This window comes from Hemiscyllium ocellatum, chromosome 5, assembly GCF_020745735.1.
Source record: "Hemiscyllium ocellatum isolate sHemOce1 chromosome 5, sHemOce1.pat.X.cur, whole genome shotgun sequence".
NCBI lineage: Eukaryota > Metazoa > Chordata > Chondrichthyes > Orectolobiformes > Hemiscylliidae > Hemiscyllium > Hemiscyllium ocellatum.
The window spans coordinates 16,350,381-16,369,554 of record NC_083405.1 but is presented as its reverse complement, the minus strand read 5'-3'; the positions used below and the strand labels follow the sequence as shown (position 1 = coordinate 16,369,554).

General features: G+C 40.9%; 1 protein-coding gene across 1 annotated transcript in view; it reads right to left on the bottom strand.

Moving 5' to 3' along the window:
• Window positions 1-1,917: 1,917 nt before the first annotated feature.
• Window positions 1,918-19,174, bottom strand: part of ankhb (ANKH inorganic pyrophosphate transport regulator b) — a 119,181-nt gene continuing 101,924 nt past the window's right edge. Inside the window, exons 11-12 of the mRNA XM_060825318.1 lie at window positions 16,597-16,696; window positions 1,918-3,918 (exon numbers count right to left, since the gene is read on the bottom strand). Coding sequence (XP_060681301.1) covers window positions 3,805-3,918; window positions 16,597-16,696 — 214 coding nt within the window. The 3' untranslated portion in view covers window positions 1,918-3,804. The remainder of the gene's footprint in view (window positions 3,919-16,596; window positions 16,697-19,174) is intronic.

Below are 19,174 nucleotides of genomic sequence, written 5' to 3'. Positions count from 1 at the left end.
TTATTTGGAAACACATGAGCTATCACCTGATGAAGGAGCGTCCCTCCGAAAGCTAGTGTGCTTCCAATTAACCTGTTGGACTATAGCCTGGTTGTGATTTTTAAGCTGGTAGGGAATATGCCTGCACTGAGAGGAAGCCTGGAAATCTGCAACCATTTCCTGAGACAGCCTTCAAGCAGCCAATGCCAACTACACATCTGGCATCAACTTCTAAGAGTGGCAATCCAGATGTGAAAATATCTTTGTCTCTGCAGCTGTTGGAGTCCACAGCAAAGCCAGGACAAATAAAACCAGAGGAACTCCTGCATCCAGGCTGATCTTTAATTTCCCCTCAGATCACATCTGAGGAAGGATGGTTAGGACACTCAGAGAAAAAGCCATCAATGCTGTTCCTCTGTGAATGGAGAGATATTCATTTCATCTATGTAGGCTCGGTGTCTCATTCTGCTGAGCACAGCATTGACACAGACTTGCAGTTAGCAGAGAAATAAAGACTCTTGTCAAACTCAATAGATTGTCATAAGAGGTGCCGAGAGTTGGCACTTGATTCTGATAGGATTTTATTTGGGTAGTTTTGCTGCTATCAACTTTTTTTGTAACACCAGTCTACAGGATTTACTAGTCGTAAATGGTGAATTAGTCTTTGGTAGAAGAGGCAATGCAGTTGAATAGCAAGTAGTGGCTTATCACATAAGCTAATGAAACCCCTTACCTTAAGACTGGTTAAAAATATTAAAACACATAAGAGACTGTGTTTCCCCTTTGAATTATAGCTGGATCTATGTTATGTGCTTCTAGATGGTAAAATGAACTAAAAACTACAGCTGATGGATTGTTTGCTTCCAGACACACACTTTTTTATCCTTTTGAAAAGCACTTCCAGAATTTCCAAATTAAAATTTGAGGCTAATAGACTTAGACAACAGATAATGAGCTCTGGACTCTGCCAATAATGACTTGAAGATGCAGAGGCAAACCATGTAACATCAGACAGAAATAACTATCTGCAGGCAAGTGCGAAAGGCAGAGGTTTCTATCTAAGTTACATCTCATTTCATAGCTCCAGTATGAGAGGACATAGCCACCTCCATGAGCCATATGGTATCACCATGAATAACCGGGTACAGCAGAACTGTCAGCACCTTCGACTTAGGGACCTGGATAGGAGTGATAGTGGAGTGATATTAGAGGGAAAGGAAGGAATATTGAGCATGCTAGTGGAATGATCAGGTGATATTGGTTGTCTTATCAAACTGATGTGCTTTTTTATCTAACACTGAATGTCCAATCTCTACCATAAATCCTGAATGATGCTCTGTATCCATCATTTCCTATTCAATTGTCAGGAAAATGTTAGGGCACTTCCAGCAGTATATGCCTAACTTGTTCCCCCCCTGCTGCATTGATGGCTATTGGCATATATTTTGTGGCTACATATTTCCTAGTGGGTCTGACTGAAATTTGGATTTTAACAGTACTGTATGTACGCAAAATCTTCATATACAACATTCTGAAAACAATCAAAATCGAGAAAAAATTTTTAATTGAGTAGCCAACTGAAAAAAATGGCACAAGCTCAAAGATCCAAAATAATATTCAAATCTATTAAACCATGAAAAAATATACATACAATATATTTAGAAAGAACAATCTACTTTTGGCATTTTAAAATTATGCTTGCATATTAAATATCATTAACTGCTTTAAACATAAATCAATGGAAACTTGCACTTTAAAAAAATAATTTACGGCTGGGTGAAATTGGAGTTGAAAGCATGTTGCAGAACCAGTTTAGTTATAATAGACTGTTTCCACTCAAGTACATACATTAAGTTACCTTCACCTTTTTACATGAAATATTGATCAAATTAGCAATAATATAATTTAAAAAATACAACGGTTAAATACAGAAAAAAAAATGGTCCTGAACTGGTTTTATTTTCTGAAAACTATGCAGTAGAGAATATCTGAAACTCTTGACTATTAGGAATTTAAAATCGAGCTTGACCATTTGTTACACTCTCAGCAAAGCCTTTTGAAACGCTGCAGCAGAAGCAAGTTCCTTAACAAATGGTTGGAGTCAGGATACAATAATTTCAGTTTCTCCATCGAAATTACATCAACTTCTCAACAGTTGCAAAAATGCTTACTTCATTCAGTGTTACGATAATTTACAAAACGCAACATCATGAAACTTTTAAAAATTTATTTTGTTTTAAATGGTATTTCCTAAATCCTGCTCAAGTAGTAAGTGCTGAAATTTGGAATTTTCCCCATTTGTGTACCCACCATCTGAATTAAGTACTTTCTGGGCAAGTGTAGCACAACTAGCGAGAGAATAAAGCCTCCTTTACTCTATGCCAATAGTACTCTTTTATCCCAAACTGTCAAAAAGTACATTCCCATTTTGCACCATATGGCCTCTCAATTATACTACCGTATTAGCGACAAATTAAAGACAATTTTGTTGTGGTTCCATAGCTTTATTTGCTTCAAATTGGGTAAGGAAGGATTGGATTAAAACAAAAAAAAAGTGGCCTGTGTAATGAATCCCTGCTAAGCAAGAACTGGGAAGGAAGAGAATGAGATGGAGATTATCAGAAGCAGTTAGGAGCTTTGCAAATGGGTTGTGCATATCCTCAACCTGGTCTCCCAGTAAACCCTGGCTGATAGTTAGGATACTGTGAATCCTTGATGTCATGTAACAGCAAAATTACATGTTGCTGTGTGCAGTAAAAGGGTATTGGTACAACCCAAATCAAATCGATGCTGCTTTTACTCTTCCACAGAAACTCACCAATCAAGCACTGAGCTGCAACATTCAGTAATTGTAATAAATGGCCATTCTCCAACATATAAACACTGGTCTAATAAGCCACAATGGAAAGAAAATACAGAAGTCATTTGAACTACATTGTACCCACTGCTCTACAATATACAATGCTAAATCATTACACGTATCAAAATGGTGTAACACATTGGTTTATAAGCGATTAACAAAGTATTTCTGAACACATCACTTAAAGCTGTCAAGTTTCACACCATCTTAAAATCTCACTTCTTTCAAGTAAATGTACACTCGTGCTATTTAATATGACGAGCTTATAAAATTCAAGTCATGTCTATGTTTTTCGGTATTAATTTTCCTATGTTTACTGCTTTACTTACAAGTTGCCACCACATGCACAACAGTCTCCTCAATATACTGATATCAAACTCTTCGGATATGTAAAAAAATATTTTGATATGTTCAACTTCCTTTTTTTTACAAAAGTGTGTCCTTTATGGTCATGGTGTCTTCAGAACTCCACCTCTCAAGCAGCAACATTATGGCAATAAATCACACAGGTCACTGGAAACATAACTGCAAGTGTACATGAGAAAACCCACAATGTAATACTATTAAAGCAGTTAAATAAAGTAAAAATCCAAATATACATCCTTAGTCTATCAAAGAATATGGATGGAAAACCAGTAGAGTCAAAAGGAGGAAGGTGCTTTGGTTTCTGACGTGTTGCTTGTACCATGGATAGAAGGATGTCAGCCAACTTAACTATGGAAGACTTGCTGGATGTTTTCTTTTGAAGTTGCTTCCATCCACATATTAGCTGAAATGGAATTGCATGCAAGAAGGTCCCTTCCTGTCTGAGGCTGCTCGATGATAAGGTGCAATCGAATCAGAAGCGGTTTTGGTATTGACAGACACTTTCCAGAAAAAGAAAAAGAAGAATGATAGCAGAAGTGAAGGGTGGTTTGATATTGTGATGTTGAACCATAGCGATTCCTGTAGTGTATATAGGTTGCTCATTCATCTTCATCTAACTCCACTACCTCAGACGTTTCCTCAGGGTTTACTGCAGAATTCATTGCTGAGTCCTCTCCCTCAGCGGCTGCTTCATCCAGGGATCTCTTAGTTTTCTGTATGGAAACATAATTTTGGCAGCACAGATTATATTTTGGCAATTTGATATCAATCATCAGATTTCATTTGTACTTGTTTATCTTCTGCCTTGGGTAAGGTAAGGCTCTGCCTAAGATTTACTTGACCTTTCTTGTTCTGAATTTTAGTTTATAGTTTTATTGATGATGTCAAGGCTTGATCCAATGGCAAAATGTGGAAAGGTAGCTGGCATGCAGTTACACTGGAATAGTGAAGATCAGAAAATCATTACACAGAATTGAGATGCATGAACTGCATCTTCAATCTCTGCACCACAGGGGACCACAATTCCAATGGCCTGCGTCTGTTTATTGGAAACTGTGCAGCTTGTCTGTCTGCAGCAACACTCAGCTTTCATTATTCAACTAACCAATTCAGTTAAACAGAGGGATTTACTAGGTTTTGTTTGCAGTTCAATCTCCCAAGCATTAATTCACCGGTACTATTAGAAACCTGCCATACAGTGAATGCATCCATTTGGTCATCTATGTTTGACCACTTTCCTGTACTACATTGTGAATGCTGATTTTGCACAAACTCGTTGCTTACAATTTGGCTGCAGAACTGATACTTCAGCTCTTATCCACCTGCACAATGTGCCTTCTCAGTTATGGCATCAAGAGAATAGGCCTTGTTTTACAGGCCTCACCTATAGCATTAATTTTCATTTCCTTGGTTTGGCTTTTAGTCATAGAGTCATAAAGATGTACAGCATGGAAACAGACCCTTCGGCCCAACCCATCCATGCTGACCAGATATCCCAACCCAGTCTAGTCCCACCTGCCAGCACCCGGCCTATATCCCGCCAAACCCTTCCCATTCATATACCCACCCAAATGCCAGGGCGAAGTGAAGTTGGCGCAGGAGCAGTTGTGCTCGGTGTCTTTCCACTCTCAGCTTCACCCTAGCCCCAACTTAGGAGTAAAGTCTAGTGCTTTGCTACTGGGAGCATGTCAATAAAGTCTGCGGGCTATTTCTGTGGAGCAAAGAGTTGGAAGGTACCAATTACAGCTGATAACACAATGAGAAGAAAATGCATACCTAATTTTCCCTACCCAAAAATACAAAAGTGTGTAGACAAAATTCAGAATAGGTTATGCTTCACGAGACATCCTTCATGTAGACTTTCTTACTCAATTATGCAATAACTCATTTGTAATCATACAGAAATACAACTCAAACAGACCCTTTGGTCCAACTCATCTATGCTGTCCAGATATTCTAAATAAATCTCGTCCCATTTGCCAGCATTTGGCCCATATCCCTCTAATCCCTTCCTATTATCCAGATGCCTTTTAAATATTGTAATTGTATCAGCCTCCACCACTTCCTCCGGCACTCATTCCATACACGCGCCACCCTGCGTGTGAAAAAAAGTTGCCCCTTAGGTCTCTTTGAAATCTTTTCCCTCTCACTTTAAACCAATGCCCTCTAGTTTTGGACTCCCCCCATCTCATCGGAAAATATGTTGTCTATTTACCACAAACATGGCCCTCATGATTTTATAAACCTCTTCATGGTCACCCCTCAGTTTCCAACACTCCAGGGAAAAATAGCCCCAGCCTATTCAGCCTCTCCCTGTAGCTCAAAACTTCCAAACTGGCAGCAGGACTGTGATCAAATAGCTGACGGAACGGCCTCCATCGTTCAGCATTGATTTTGTGAAGGATCTCAGTAAACCATATTCAACTAAAAGGTAGCCTCTCTTTCCTGGTGTTGATTGAGGGATGAATATTTACCAGAAGACTAAGCATACTTTTAAATACTTTTCCATTAAAATATACGTGAAAATAGGATTTTGGTTTAAATTTGCATTCAAATCTCAGCCCCTCAGAAATGTAGTGTAATGTCAATCAGGTCTCTTTAACTGCACAAGAGTGGCCAATTCTTTGCTGAAAATGTGTTGCTGGAAAAGCGCAGGTCAGGCAGCATCCAAGGAGCAAGAGATTCGACGTTTCGGGCATGAGCCCTTCTTCAGGAATGCTCATACCCAAAACCTCGAATCTCCTGTTCCTTGGATGCTGCCTGACCTGCTGCGCTTTTCCAGCAACACATTTTCAGCTCTGATCTTCAGCATCTGCAGTCCTCACTTTCTCCTAGCCAATTCTTTGCTCAAATGTGGGGCCAAGAGCATTTCATGCAGTTCATTGTCATGTTACAGTATGTCGTTTTAACTGTATTTTCATTCTTTTAAAAAAAACAACAGCAGCTGGTTAATTCTTCCAGCTCCATATCTTTACCCTTGTTTACTCTGGTGTCAGGTCAAGTGCACACCTAATGACCAGCTAGTGATTTCCAGAGGAGAAGAACAAAGCAGTGCACCTACTGAATTCACAAGAAAACCCTAGAAAATACGAACAAAAATTAAATCAGAATCACCTCATATGTTTAAAGATGCTTTCTGAAATGCTCTGGTTCTCCGGGAACTTAGCTCAAAAAGTATTCGTGGGAAACACAGCACTAACATGGAAGGGGGTGATGCGGTAAGTACCAGTTCATGGGGAGGTGGCAGTGCAATGGTAATCGAACCATCCAGCACATCACATGCCCTTTGGCCCACAGTGTTGTGCCGAGCATTTATCTTAATCCTCACATCATCCTAGCCTGCACACCCCTCAATTTACTGCCATCCATGTGCTCATCCAGTCACTTAAATGTCCCTAATGTCTCTTGACTCTACTACCACCTCTGGCAGTGCATTCCATGCATGCACTGCTCTCTGTGTAAAGAAGCTACCTCTGACATCTCCCCTATACCTTCCTCCAATCACCCTGAACTTATGATGCCTCGTGACAGCCATTTCTGCTGCGGGGAAAAGTCTCTAGCTATCTGCTCTATGTCTCTCTATACCCTAGAACTCTGTGGGAAGCGATTGCTGGCCCCTCGCTGAGATATTTGTATCATTGATATTCACAGATGAGGTGCCAGAAGATTGGACGTTGGCTAACGTGGTACCACTGTTTAAGAAAGGTGGTAAGGACAAGCCAGGGAACTATAGACCAGTGAGCCTGATGTCAATGGTGGGCAAGTTATTGGAGGGAATCCTGAGGGACAAGATATACATGTATTTGGAAAGGCAAGGACTGATTAGGGATAGTCAACATGGCTTTGAGAGTTGGAAATCATGTCCCACAGACTTGATTGAGTTTTTTGAAGAAGTAACAAAGAGGATTGATGACGGCATAGCAGTGGACATGATCTATACGGACTTCAGTAAGGTGTTCAACAAGGTTCCCCATGGGAGACTGGTGTGAAAGGTTAGATTTCATGGAATACAGGGAGAACTAGCCAGTTGGATATAGAGCTGGCTCAAAGGTAGAAGACAGAGGGTGGTCGTGGAGGGTTGTTTTTCAGACTGGAGGCCTGTGACTAGTGCTGCAAGGATCGGCGCTGGGTACACTACTTTTCATTATTTATGTAAATGATTTGGTTGTGAGTATGAGGTATAGTTAGTAAATTTGCAGATGACACCAAAATTGGAGGTGTAGTGGACAGTGAAGAAGATAACAATGGGATCTTGATCAGATGGGCCAATGGGCTGAGGTGTGGCAGATGGAGTTTAATTTAGATAAATGCAAGGTGCTGCATTTTGATAAAGCATTGTAGGACTTATACACTTAATGGTAAGGTCCTAGGGAATGTTGCTGAACAAAGAGACCTTGGTGTGCAGGTTCATAGCTCCTTGCAAGTGGCGTCGCAGATAAATAGGATAGTGAAGGCGGCGTTTGGTATGCTTTCCTTTATTGGTCAGAATATTGAGTACAGGAGTTGGGAGGTCATGTTGCGGCTGTACAGGACATTGGTTAGGCCACTGTTGGAATATTGCGTGCAATTCTAGTTTCCTTCCTATTGGAAGGATGTTGTGAAACTTGAAAGGGTTCAGAAAAGACGTACAAGGATGTTGCCAGGGTTGGAGGATTTGAGGGGTTGAATAGGCTGGAGGTGTTTTCCCTGGAGCGTCAGAGGCTGAGGGGTGACCTTATAGAGGCTTATAAAATAATGAGGGTCATGGATAGGGTAAATAGACAAAGACTTTTCCCTGGGGTGGGAAAGTCCAGAACTAGAGGGTATAGGTTTAGGGTAAGAGGGGAAAGATATAAAAGAGACCTAAAGGAGCAACACTTTCACACAGAGGATGGTACGTGCATGGAATGAGCTGCCAGAGCAAGTGGTGGAGGCTGGTACAATTGCAACATTTAAGAGGCATTTGGATGGGTATACGAATAGGAAGGGTTTGGAGGGATATGGGCCGGGTGCTGGCAGGTGGGATTAGATTGAGTTGGGATATCTGAGCAGCGTGAACCAAAGGGTCGGTTTCCATGCCGTATATTTCAATGACTCAATAACTCTCGTTACCTTGTACACCTTTATCAAGTCACCGCTCTTCCTTCTGCTCTCCACTGTGAAAAGCCAGAGTTCACTCAACCTTTCTTCATAAGGCAAGCCCTATAATCTAGGCAGCATCTCCTGATTAGATCAGATTTCCTACACCGACTCCCTGAAGAACAGTCCAACCAGACCCATTCCACTTCCTCATATCTACACCTGACTTATGCACTTAACAGTATGGGCGATTTAACATGGCCAATCCACCTAACCTGCACATCTTTGGATTGTGGGAGGAAACCAGAGCACCCGGAGGAATCCATGCAGACAAGGGGAGAATATGCAAACTCCACACAGTTTCCCCTAGGCGGGAATCAAATGTGATGCTGTGAGGCAGCAGTCAAGATTAGAGTGGCGCTGGAAAAGCTCAGCAGGTCAGGCAGCACCTGAGGAACAGGAGAATTGATGTTTCGGGCAAAAGCCCTTCATTAGGAAGGTTAGGCAACAGTGCTAACCACCGTGCTGCCAATAAGCTCTCCCCTCCTCACCATCAGCACTGCAGCAGAGTCCAGAGCTGCAACTTCCTCCTGCTGTCCTCGCCAAACTCTGGATCATTCCTGGCACCAGCACCGACCGCAGACACCACATCGCCGACGGTGGCAACGGCCAGGGCAGTGGCATTTCCCCTCCCCACTTTGGCCATTATCCCAGTCAGTCCCGGCTTCCCACTCACATCCTCCTGGAGGATTCATTTCAATATGTGCAGAGACTCAGAAAAATAAATTAAAACCGAACGGCCTAGACTGTGGGGATGGGAGCCGAGAGACGATGCCTCGCTGCAAAGAGCACAGCCCCACTGAGGCAGCTCTCTCCCACCCCAACCTAGCTCTCCACTCCCTCGTCCAGGTCGGGTACAACCACCCCCTCTTTTCTAACCACCAACAGCCAAACCCTGGCACCTATAGACTCCCTCCCACCCACTGTCCACCCCCGAGAAACACCTTCACACACCAGCCCCAAGCTGCAAGTTGATCCATTCAGAGAAGCAGCAAAAGCCATCAACACTGGCTCCTCATGAACACCCCGACATCACACTCTAAAGCATCTACATCCTTTGTATAATGAGGTGTCCAGAATTGGACACAATGTTCCAAGTATGGCCTAACCAGGGTTTTAGAGAGCTACAGCAAAATCTCGCAGCTCTTAAATTTAATGCCCCTCTATCGAAAGCTAAAACACCATACACCTTCTTACCCCTAGCTTTCCTCAGTCCATTTTTTTCTGTCAATGGACTAGTTAATGTAGAACGGGGAGAAAGTGAGGATGGCAGATGCTGGAGATCATCTGCAGTCTACTACAGTTAATGTAGAACCCCAAGTTAATGTTCCAAGTACATGAATTGAACTCCCACCATGACTAATAGTGAAATTTGAATTACATAAAAACTAAATTAAAAATCATGTATACCGGTCATGTTTTGCTATAAAAACCCATATTGTTCACTAATGGCCTTGAGGGAAGGGATTCTGCCATCCTTATCAGAATCGGCCTGCATTTGCCTCCAGATCCACACCAATGTTGGTGACTCTGAACTGTCCTCTGGGTAATTAGTGGTGGGTGACTTAATTAAAATGGTGACTTTGGCCCACAGCTGCTGAACAAACAAATTTTGCCAGAGAAAGTCACTTATAATGTGACCCATTCCAATGTGAGTATATTTTTAGCAGCTTAATACATATTAATAAGTGCCAAGAAGCCTCCAACACCGAAAATAAAGTAGTGAGAAGTCGAATTCTTTCATTGCTGGAGAGTTAAACAAATTAAAATGTATGTTTCACTTTAACTCTTACTCTCCCATAGAATCACAATAGGAGAAGGCTATTTAGACTCTGATGTCTGTTTAACACTCAATGATACCCTATCGCTGGCTGATCTGCAACCTAACTCTGTATACTAGCCATTACCTCAAGTCCCTTAATACTCCTGGGTATTAAGGGAATTTCAATCAATCTCAATTTTAAAATTTATAATAAATTAGCATATATTACCATTGATAAAGAGTTCTAAATCTGATCATCCTCATAGAGTTTGTCTTTCTGCATTTTACTTCTGAAAGGATCTGGTTCCAACTTTTAGACAATGCTCTACAGCTCCCTTAATCCACAAGATCATAAAATACAGGACCAGAATTAGGCCATTTGGCCCATCGAGTCGGCTCCATTATTCAATTATAGCTGATATGTTTCTCAAGCCCATTTTCATACTTATCCCTGTAATCCTTGATCTCTTACTAATCAAGAACTTATCGATCTTTACCTTAAATACACTCAATGATTTGGCCTCCACAGCCTTCTGTGGAATTGAGCTCCATAGATTAACCATCTTTGAGACAGAACATTACAGTGCAGCACAGGCCCTTCAGCCTTCGATGTTGCACCAACCTGTGAAACCAATCTGAAGCCCATTTAACCTACACTATTCCACTCTCCTCCATATGTCTATCCAATTACCATTTAAATGCTCTTACATTTGGTGAGTCTACTACTGTTGCAGGCAGGTTGTTCTACGTCCCTACTACTGAGTAAAGAAACTACCTCTGACCTTGGTCCTATATCTACCACCCCTCAAATTTAAAGCTATGTCCCCTCATACTAGCCATCACAATCAGAGGAAGAAGGCTGTCACTGTCCATATTATCTAACCCTCTGATTATGTGATATGCCTCAATTGAGTCACTTCTTTACTTTCTTTCTAACGAAAACAGCCTCAAGTTCCTCAGTCTTTTCTTGCAAGGCCTTCCCTCCATACCAGGCAACATCCTAGTAAATCTCCTCTGAACCCTTCCCTACGCTTCCACATCCTTCCTATAACGCGGTGACCATTATGACTGAAGAAATTGCTCCTCATCCCTGTCCTTCAATCTGAGGCTGTGCCTTCGGGTCCTAATCTCTCTGACTGGTAGAAACATCTTCTCCATGTCTTCTCTTTCCAGGCCTCTCACTATTCTGTAAGTTTCAATGAGGTACACCATTATCCTTCTAAACTTCCTCGAGTATAGGCCCGGAATCCTTAACTGCTCTTCATATGACAAATCTTCCATCCCCAGAATCATTTTTGTAAAGCTCCTCTGGATGCTCTGAGGCCCCCACATCCTTCCTTAGATACAGGGCCCAAAAATGCTCACAATATTTCAAATGTGGTCTGATCAGACCCTTATACAGCTTCAGTAGTACATTTCAGCTATTATATTCTACCCTTTTGAAATGATTGCTAACATTGCATTTGCCCTGTGACGAATCTATGGCTTTTATGAGGTGTATTTTGTCCTGCATTTTTTTTTGAAGAGAGGTTTTAACACAGAGGTGCTGAGCTGTCTATCTGAAGCCAATAACGTCAACAGCTGAGGCGCCATGGAGTTTTCTTTAAGAAGTTGAAACAAGAGAAGCAGCATGAATGGGTGTAGTCAGGCTCCAACAGAACTGGGGTTTTAGTTTAGCTTTCAGTAGTCTTTGGATTTGAAGTTGGCTGTGAAAGCCATATCTCTCTCTAATCACAGCAAAAAGCTAGAGTTCTCTCTATGCTGTGAAATTGCACATAAGACAATCCATTTTACTGAATGTGACTTTGCCAACTATTGCTGTTTAGCAGATAAATAATCTATTAAGTTTTCCAAAAGTTAAACTTATATTAATTCTTCTTCCTTGTATTTGTACTTTAACTGTACAATAAGAATAAAGTGTGCTTTGCTTAAAGCCTAGTAGTGCAGCCAATCAAATTACATTTGAAACACAACACCTTCCACTTGCCTTTAAATAAGATAAAAAAGTTAGAGCCTAGAGTATCTCTTTGATATATCTGAAGGGGGTTTGGTCTGGTCCTTCACATTTCCTAACTGTCAAATGCATGTCAACCTGAAGAGAATCATGAACCATAGCTCCTAAGTCTCTTTGTGCTTCAGTTTTCTGAAGCCTTGCCTCATTTAGAAAATAGTCTATGTTTCTATCCTTGCTAGAAAAACACTTGATCTCTCACTTTCCCACATTGTATTTTATCTGCTCACTTCTTTGCCCACTCTGCTAGTCTGTCCATGTCCTTCTGCAGCTGCTCCAATTCCTTGACACTACCTGTCCCTCTACCGATCTTTGTGCCACTTGCAAACTTAGTAACAATGCTTGCAGTTCCTTAATCTAGATCATTAATGTATGACGTAAATAGTTGTCATCCTGACTCTGACCTCTGCAGAACTCCATTAACCACTGCCTTCCATCCTAAGCATTACGCCCACTCTCTGCCTTCTGCCAGTCAGCCAATCCTCTATCCAAGCTAGTATCTTGCCCATAACACCATGGACTCTTATTTAAACAGCCTCCTGTGCAGCACCTTGTCAAAGGCCTTTTGGAAATCCAAACACATCATATCCACCAGCTCTCCTTTGCCTAAATTCCTCTTTCCCCCCCTCAACGAATTTTTAACAGATTTGTCAGACATGATCTCCCCTTGGTGAAGCCATGCTAACTCCACCCTATTTCACCATGTGCGCCCAAGTACTCTGTAATCTCATAAGACCATAAGACATAGGAGTGGAAGTAAGGCCATTCAGCCCATCGAGTCCACTCCGCCATTCAATCATGGCTGATGGGCATTTCAACTCCACTTACCAGCGTTCTCCCCGTAGCCCTTAATTCCTCAAGACAACAAGAATCTATCAATCTCTGCCTTGAAGACATTTAGCATCCCGGCCTCCACTGCACCCTGTGGCAATGAATTCCACAGGCCCACCACTCTCTGGCTGAAGAAATGTCTCCGCATTTCGGTTCTGAATTGACCCCCTCTAATTCTAAGGCTGTCTCCACGGGTCCTAGTCTCCTCGCCTAATGGAAATAAATTTCCTAGTGTCCACCCTTTCCAAGCCATGTATTATCTTGTAAGTCTCTATTAAGTCTCCCCTTAATCTTCTAAACTCCAATGAATACAATCCCAGGATCCTCAGCCGTTCCTCATATGTTAGACCTACCATTCCAGGGATCATCCGTGTGAATCTCCGCTGGACACGTTCCAGTGCCAGTATGTCCTTCCTGACGTGTGGGGACCAAAACTGGACACAGTACTCCAAATGGGGCCTAACCAGAGCTTTATAAAGTCTCAGTAGCACATCGCTGCTTTTATATTCCAACCCTGTAGAGATAAGTCCATCTTTAATAATGGACTGTAAAATCTTACCAATGACTGAGGTCAGGCTAACCATTCCACTGCCGGTCTCGTATTTTAAAAGGGGTGTTACATTAGCTATTTTCCAGCCCTCTGGGACCCTCCCTGACTCCTTGATTCCTGAAAGAGCATTACCAATGCTCACACAATCTCCTCAGCTGTTGCCTTCAGACTTGAGAGTGATCTACCTGGGCCAGGTAATTATCCAGACCAGATAACCTTTCAGCTTCCCCAGCACCTTCCCCAGAGTGACGACTACTACACTCACCTCAGCTCCCTGATTCTTCTGAGTCACATATACTATTGGTGTCTTCCATCACAAAGACTGATGCAAAGTACCTGTTCAGTTCCTCTGCTATTTCTTTGTCCCCCATACTACATCTCCAGCCTTATTTTCCAGTGGTCCAATGTCCACTTTTGCCTCTCTCTTACCTTTTACATATCTAAAATAACTCTTGCAATCTTCTTTTACATTATTAGCTAGCTTACACTTGCACTTCATTATTTGTCATTTGCTAGTTTTTAAAAGGTTTCCCAATCGTCTGGATTCCTACGATTGTTCATCACATTGTATGCTTTTGCTTTTGGGCTGTCCCTGACTTCCCTTGTGCTCCCCTGTATAGGTTTTCTTTTTCTTTGGGATGTATTTTTGTTCTGCCTCCTGAATTACCCCCAGAAATTCCTGTCACTGATGCATCACCATCTTCCCTATTGGGCTTCCCTTCCAATCAACTCTCTAAGCAATCAGCTACTCCCTCACTTCTTTCTAATTACCTTTACTCAATTGTAATACAGTTACATCTAATTCCAGCTTCTCCCTCTTAAACTGCAGGGTGAATTCTAAGATTCTATGGGCTCCTCACCATAAGCTTCCTAATAAAGTATGCCTCATTACACATCACTAAATCCAGATTTGCCCATTCCCTGGTGAGCTCTACCACAAGCTACTCCAAAAAAAAATCATCTTGTAGACATTCCACAAATTCCTTTTTTTTAGGATCTGCTACCAACCCAGTCCACCTGCATACTCAAGTCCAAATGATTACTGTAATAGTGCCTTTCTGACATGCCTTTTCTATCTTCTGATTTACTTTCTTCCCCACATCCTGACTACTGCTAGGAAGACTTTACAAGCCTAGATTGACCAACTGTTCTTCATAAGACAACATACTTTTTCCAGGTATTAGTCTTGTAAACATTCTCTGAACTACGTCCAACACATTTATACCTTTCCTTGAACAACCAGACCAATGCCATACACAGTACAATAATTCAGATACGGTCTCACTAATTTGTATAACCTGCCTAGATATGTGCCTAATAACTCATGCAATAAACAATAACATCTTATTAACTTTCTTAATTACTTGCTGTACCCGCTGATAACTATTTGCAAATAATTCACCAGGACACTCAGATCCTTCTGCATCTCAGAGCTCTGCAACTTCCCACCATTTAGATAATATGACTTCTTCCTGCAAGAGTGAATAATTACACATTTTCCCACAATATTCTCCTTGAAACAGATTTTTTGCCTCTCGTTTAACCTATGCTTTGGCAGCCTCCTTACGTCCTCTTCACACCTCACATTCCTTGTAATCTTTTCATCATCAGCAAATTTAGCAACTACAACTTTGGTCCCTTCATCCAAGTCATTTGTCTAAGATTGTAAAAGTTGAAGCCCCAGTACTGATCCACCATGTCACACTACTTATTATATCTTGCCAACTATTCATCATTGCTTTCTGTTTGATGTTAGCCAGCCAATCTATCTATTCTAATATGTTAACATGAGTTTTCATTTTGCACAATAATCTTTGCTGTGACATCTCATCAAATGTTTCCTGGAAATCCAATAGAATTTACTGGTTTGCCTTTATTCATTGCATTTTATTTTCTTCATGATTTCCTTTCAAAATACCGTATTCACCCTGCCTGATCACATTAGATTTTCCCAGTTCCTTGCTATTGTTTCTTTAATCATAGCTTCTAACATCGCAGTTATTCAGCACAGAAACAGACCCTTTGATCCAAATAATGCATGCAGAACATAATCCCAAACTAAACTAGTCCCACCTGCCTGCTCATGACCCATATCCCTTCAAACCTTTCCCATTCATGTCTCTATCCAAATGGCTTTTCAACATTGTGACGTTAAGCTGGCTGACTTGTAGTTTCCTGGCTTCTGTCTCCCTCTCATTTTGAATAGGGGAGTTCACTAACTTGTACTCGATGGATTCTTCCCTGAATGGAGTGAATTTTGGAAAATCAAACCCAGTGTTTCAATTACCCCACTAGCCACCTTTTTTCAAACCCTAGGGTGAAGTCCATTGGGACTTGGAGACTTGTCAGCCTGCTACTCCAACAATTTGCTCAGTACAACCTGTAAGTTTCTTGAGTTCCTCCCTCTCTTTCATTTCTTGATTTGCAGCTAATTTTGTGATGTTCTTTGTATTCTTTATAGTGAATACTGATATATGAATACCAGTTTATTAGTCAGCCTCTTATTTTCCAAAATTAATTTCTTAGATTCAATTCGTATAGAACCTACATCCACATTGTTAAATTTTTCCACTTTTAAATATCTATAGAAACTCTTGGCTGACTCACCGAGATTATAGATTTTAGTTTCTGAACATTCTCAAAGCAGGCAATAATAAGCCTTCGGTTATCACATGAATGGAGGGATCTAAAGCTAAGGGCTTGGATTGCATTGCTGCTCACCTGTAATATTCCTCAACAGTGAAGTAGGATCAAAGGTTCACATTCTGGATTAGTGATGCTGGAAGAGCACAGCAGTTCAGGCAGCATCCAAAGTGCAGCAAATCGACGTTTCGGGCAAAAGCCCTTCTTTTACCTCAAAGGTTCACATACATGTTCCTCGCTTTCAAATTTTTAATTGCCAGACCGAGGCAAATAATAATTCTCTCTCATTGAAGTCCTTTGCAGTCACTTTGTTTTACACATGAAGAATTTAAAATGATCTCTCTAATTCTCTTTCAAAAGCTGTATTGACTGACACGACATCTGAAGGGCACAACTGCACAGACAACTTTCTGTTACATGTACAAATGCAACAAAATAAAACCACCATTAAAAACAGCTGGAGGAAAAACATTTACCTCTTTACGATAAACATAACAAGATGCTATTGCTACCATGGCCGACTCTCCCAGAAAACCAGCCAGGAGTGAACCAACACCTAAAGCTGCTCCATGGATCCTGAGAAATAGAGATGCTTTTATAAGTAGATACAATGTCATTACTGAAAAAGTAAACAATTCAGAATTTCATTGTACAACATGCAAAACTATGCAAATACTTGATCTCAGTTTATTAACTAGGTTATACGATCATATTTGCTGATCATCTATCTTATTTTCTACTGAATGCTTCAGTAGAGACTTGTAGAGGATGACATCTCCCCTAGTTGCACTGAGCATAGGAGTTAGGAGGTCATGTTGCGGCTATATAGGAATTAGTTAGGCCTCTTTTGTTGTATTGGGTGTAATATTGGTCTCCGTGCTATAGGAAGGACGTTGTGAAGCCTGAAAGGATTCAGAAAAAATTTACAAGGATGTTGCCAGGGTTGGAGGATTTGAGCTATAGGGAGAGGGTGAATAGGCTGGGGCTGTTTTCCCTGGAGCGGAGGCTGAGGGGTGACCGTATAGAGGTTTATAAAATCATGAAGGGCATGGGTAGGATAAACAGACAAAGTCTTTTCCCTGGGATGTGTGAGTGAGTCCAAAACTAGAGGGCACAGGTTTAAGATGAGAGGGGAAAGGGACCCAAGGGGCAACGTTTCACACACATGGTGCCGCAAGTATAAAATGAGCTGGCAGAAGTAGTAGTAGAGGCTGGTACAACATTTTAAATGCGTCTGTATGGCAAATGATTAGGAAAGGTTTGAAGGGATATAGGCCAAATGCTGACAAATGGGATTAGATCTATCTAGGATATCTGGTAGGCATGGACAAGTTGGACCAAAGGGCCTGTTTCTATGACACTATTATAATTTTGGTGTACAGGAGATTTGATCACTGAGAATAATTTCATTTTGCAGAAAATAACTCTAAAAATTACACCATTATCCTGTGAACTATTAATTTAAACTTAATTCTTTGCTAATGAAGAGTTTAGGAGTTGAAGTCCATGCACCAACACAGTGGCACACCACTTATGGCAGCCTGCTGGCCTCAAAAAGATGCATTTGTTCCTACTCTCGGCTTCTATTTTACAACCAATCTTTAATACGTGCCAACATGTTACCTACCCAAATATAGGTCTGTTGGCAACCAACATTGCACACGTAACTCCCACAATTGGCAATGTCTAACATACAGCAAAAATGACAATAATCAGATCTGTTTTAGCAATACTTGTTGAGGGATAATTATTGATGAAAATAATCATTAGAAAAAATGGTTTAGTGCTGTTTCATGTCCACCAGACCTTACTTTTAACATTCCATCCAATGACACATCTGACAATGCTGCACTCCTTTAGTATTAACTTTCTAAATTTTTTTTCTGCCAAAGTGTATTACTTAACCAGTGAACGATTGCAGGAATTCTGAGGTGCAGACCAGAGCAAACTCGGCACTGCTCATGCACAAGTTACAAGAAGGTGGAATGCAGTTACAGTAAATGATTAAGATTAATGTTATCCTTTATTACAAGAGGAAGGCGAAATGTGAAATTATGAATGTTATGCTTCAGATATACAGGACATTGGTGAGACTACATCTTGATTATTTTATGCAGTTTTAAAGATGGATGAAAGTGCATAGGAGGTTCAGGTGATGTTTACTAGACTGATGTTAGGTAGTTATCTTTTCAGGAAAAGTTAGCCAGACTGAGTTCGATTTCCCTCGAGTTTAGTGATTACCACCAGGACTAAATATCTAAGGAGGTGTAAGCGAAAATTACAGAGACACTGACAATGACCTCTCAATTTTCACGAGTACCAGGGATGGTTTTGAGGAATGGAGAATTACAGATATTAATCCTTTGTTCAAAAAAAAAATGGGACTAACAACAGCAGACAAATTACAGTCACTTACTCCAGTGGTATTTGGGATAAAATTAGTAATCACATGGGTTAATTCAGAAAGCATGGATCTGTTGAGGGAAAATCATGTCTAACTAAATTACTGCAGATTTTTAAAAGAGATCAGGAGGGCAAAGGCCATTCTGTGGTTCTTGGACTTCCAAAAGGCATTTCATTCAGTATCACATAACAGACCTGTGAGGAAAATTGTGGACCATGGAATTAAAACAAAAAAAGACAATGTGATAACAATTTGGTTGAAGAATAGGAAACAGGGTAGTGATTGACAGGTAACAAACAGAATGCTGGAGAAACTCAGATGGTCTGGCAGCATTTATACAGAGAAAAACAGGAGTTAATGTTTTGCGTTTAATACAACACTTCTTCAGAACTTGTTTTGTACTGGAAGTTTTATATCAGGCTTAAAACGTTAAAATTTCCTTCTCTCTCCACAGATGCTGCCAAACCTGCAGAGATACTCCAGCATTGTGTGTTTGTTTTATCGACAGTGTTTCACTTTTATTCCTGGGTATTTTTTTTACACTGGAGGAAAGTTTGAAGTGAAGCTCTGCAGGGATTAGTATTGGGACCTTTGCTTTTCCGAATATATATAAATGATCAAGATCTTGGTGTGCAGGATGCAATTTTTAA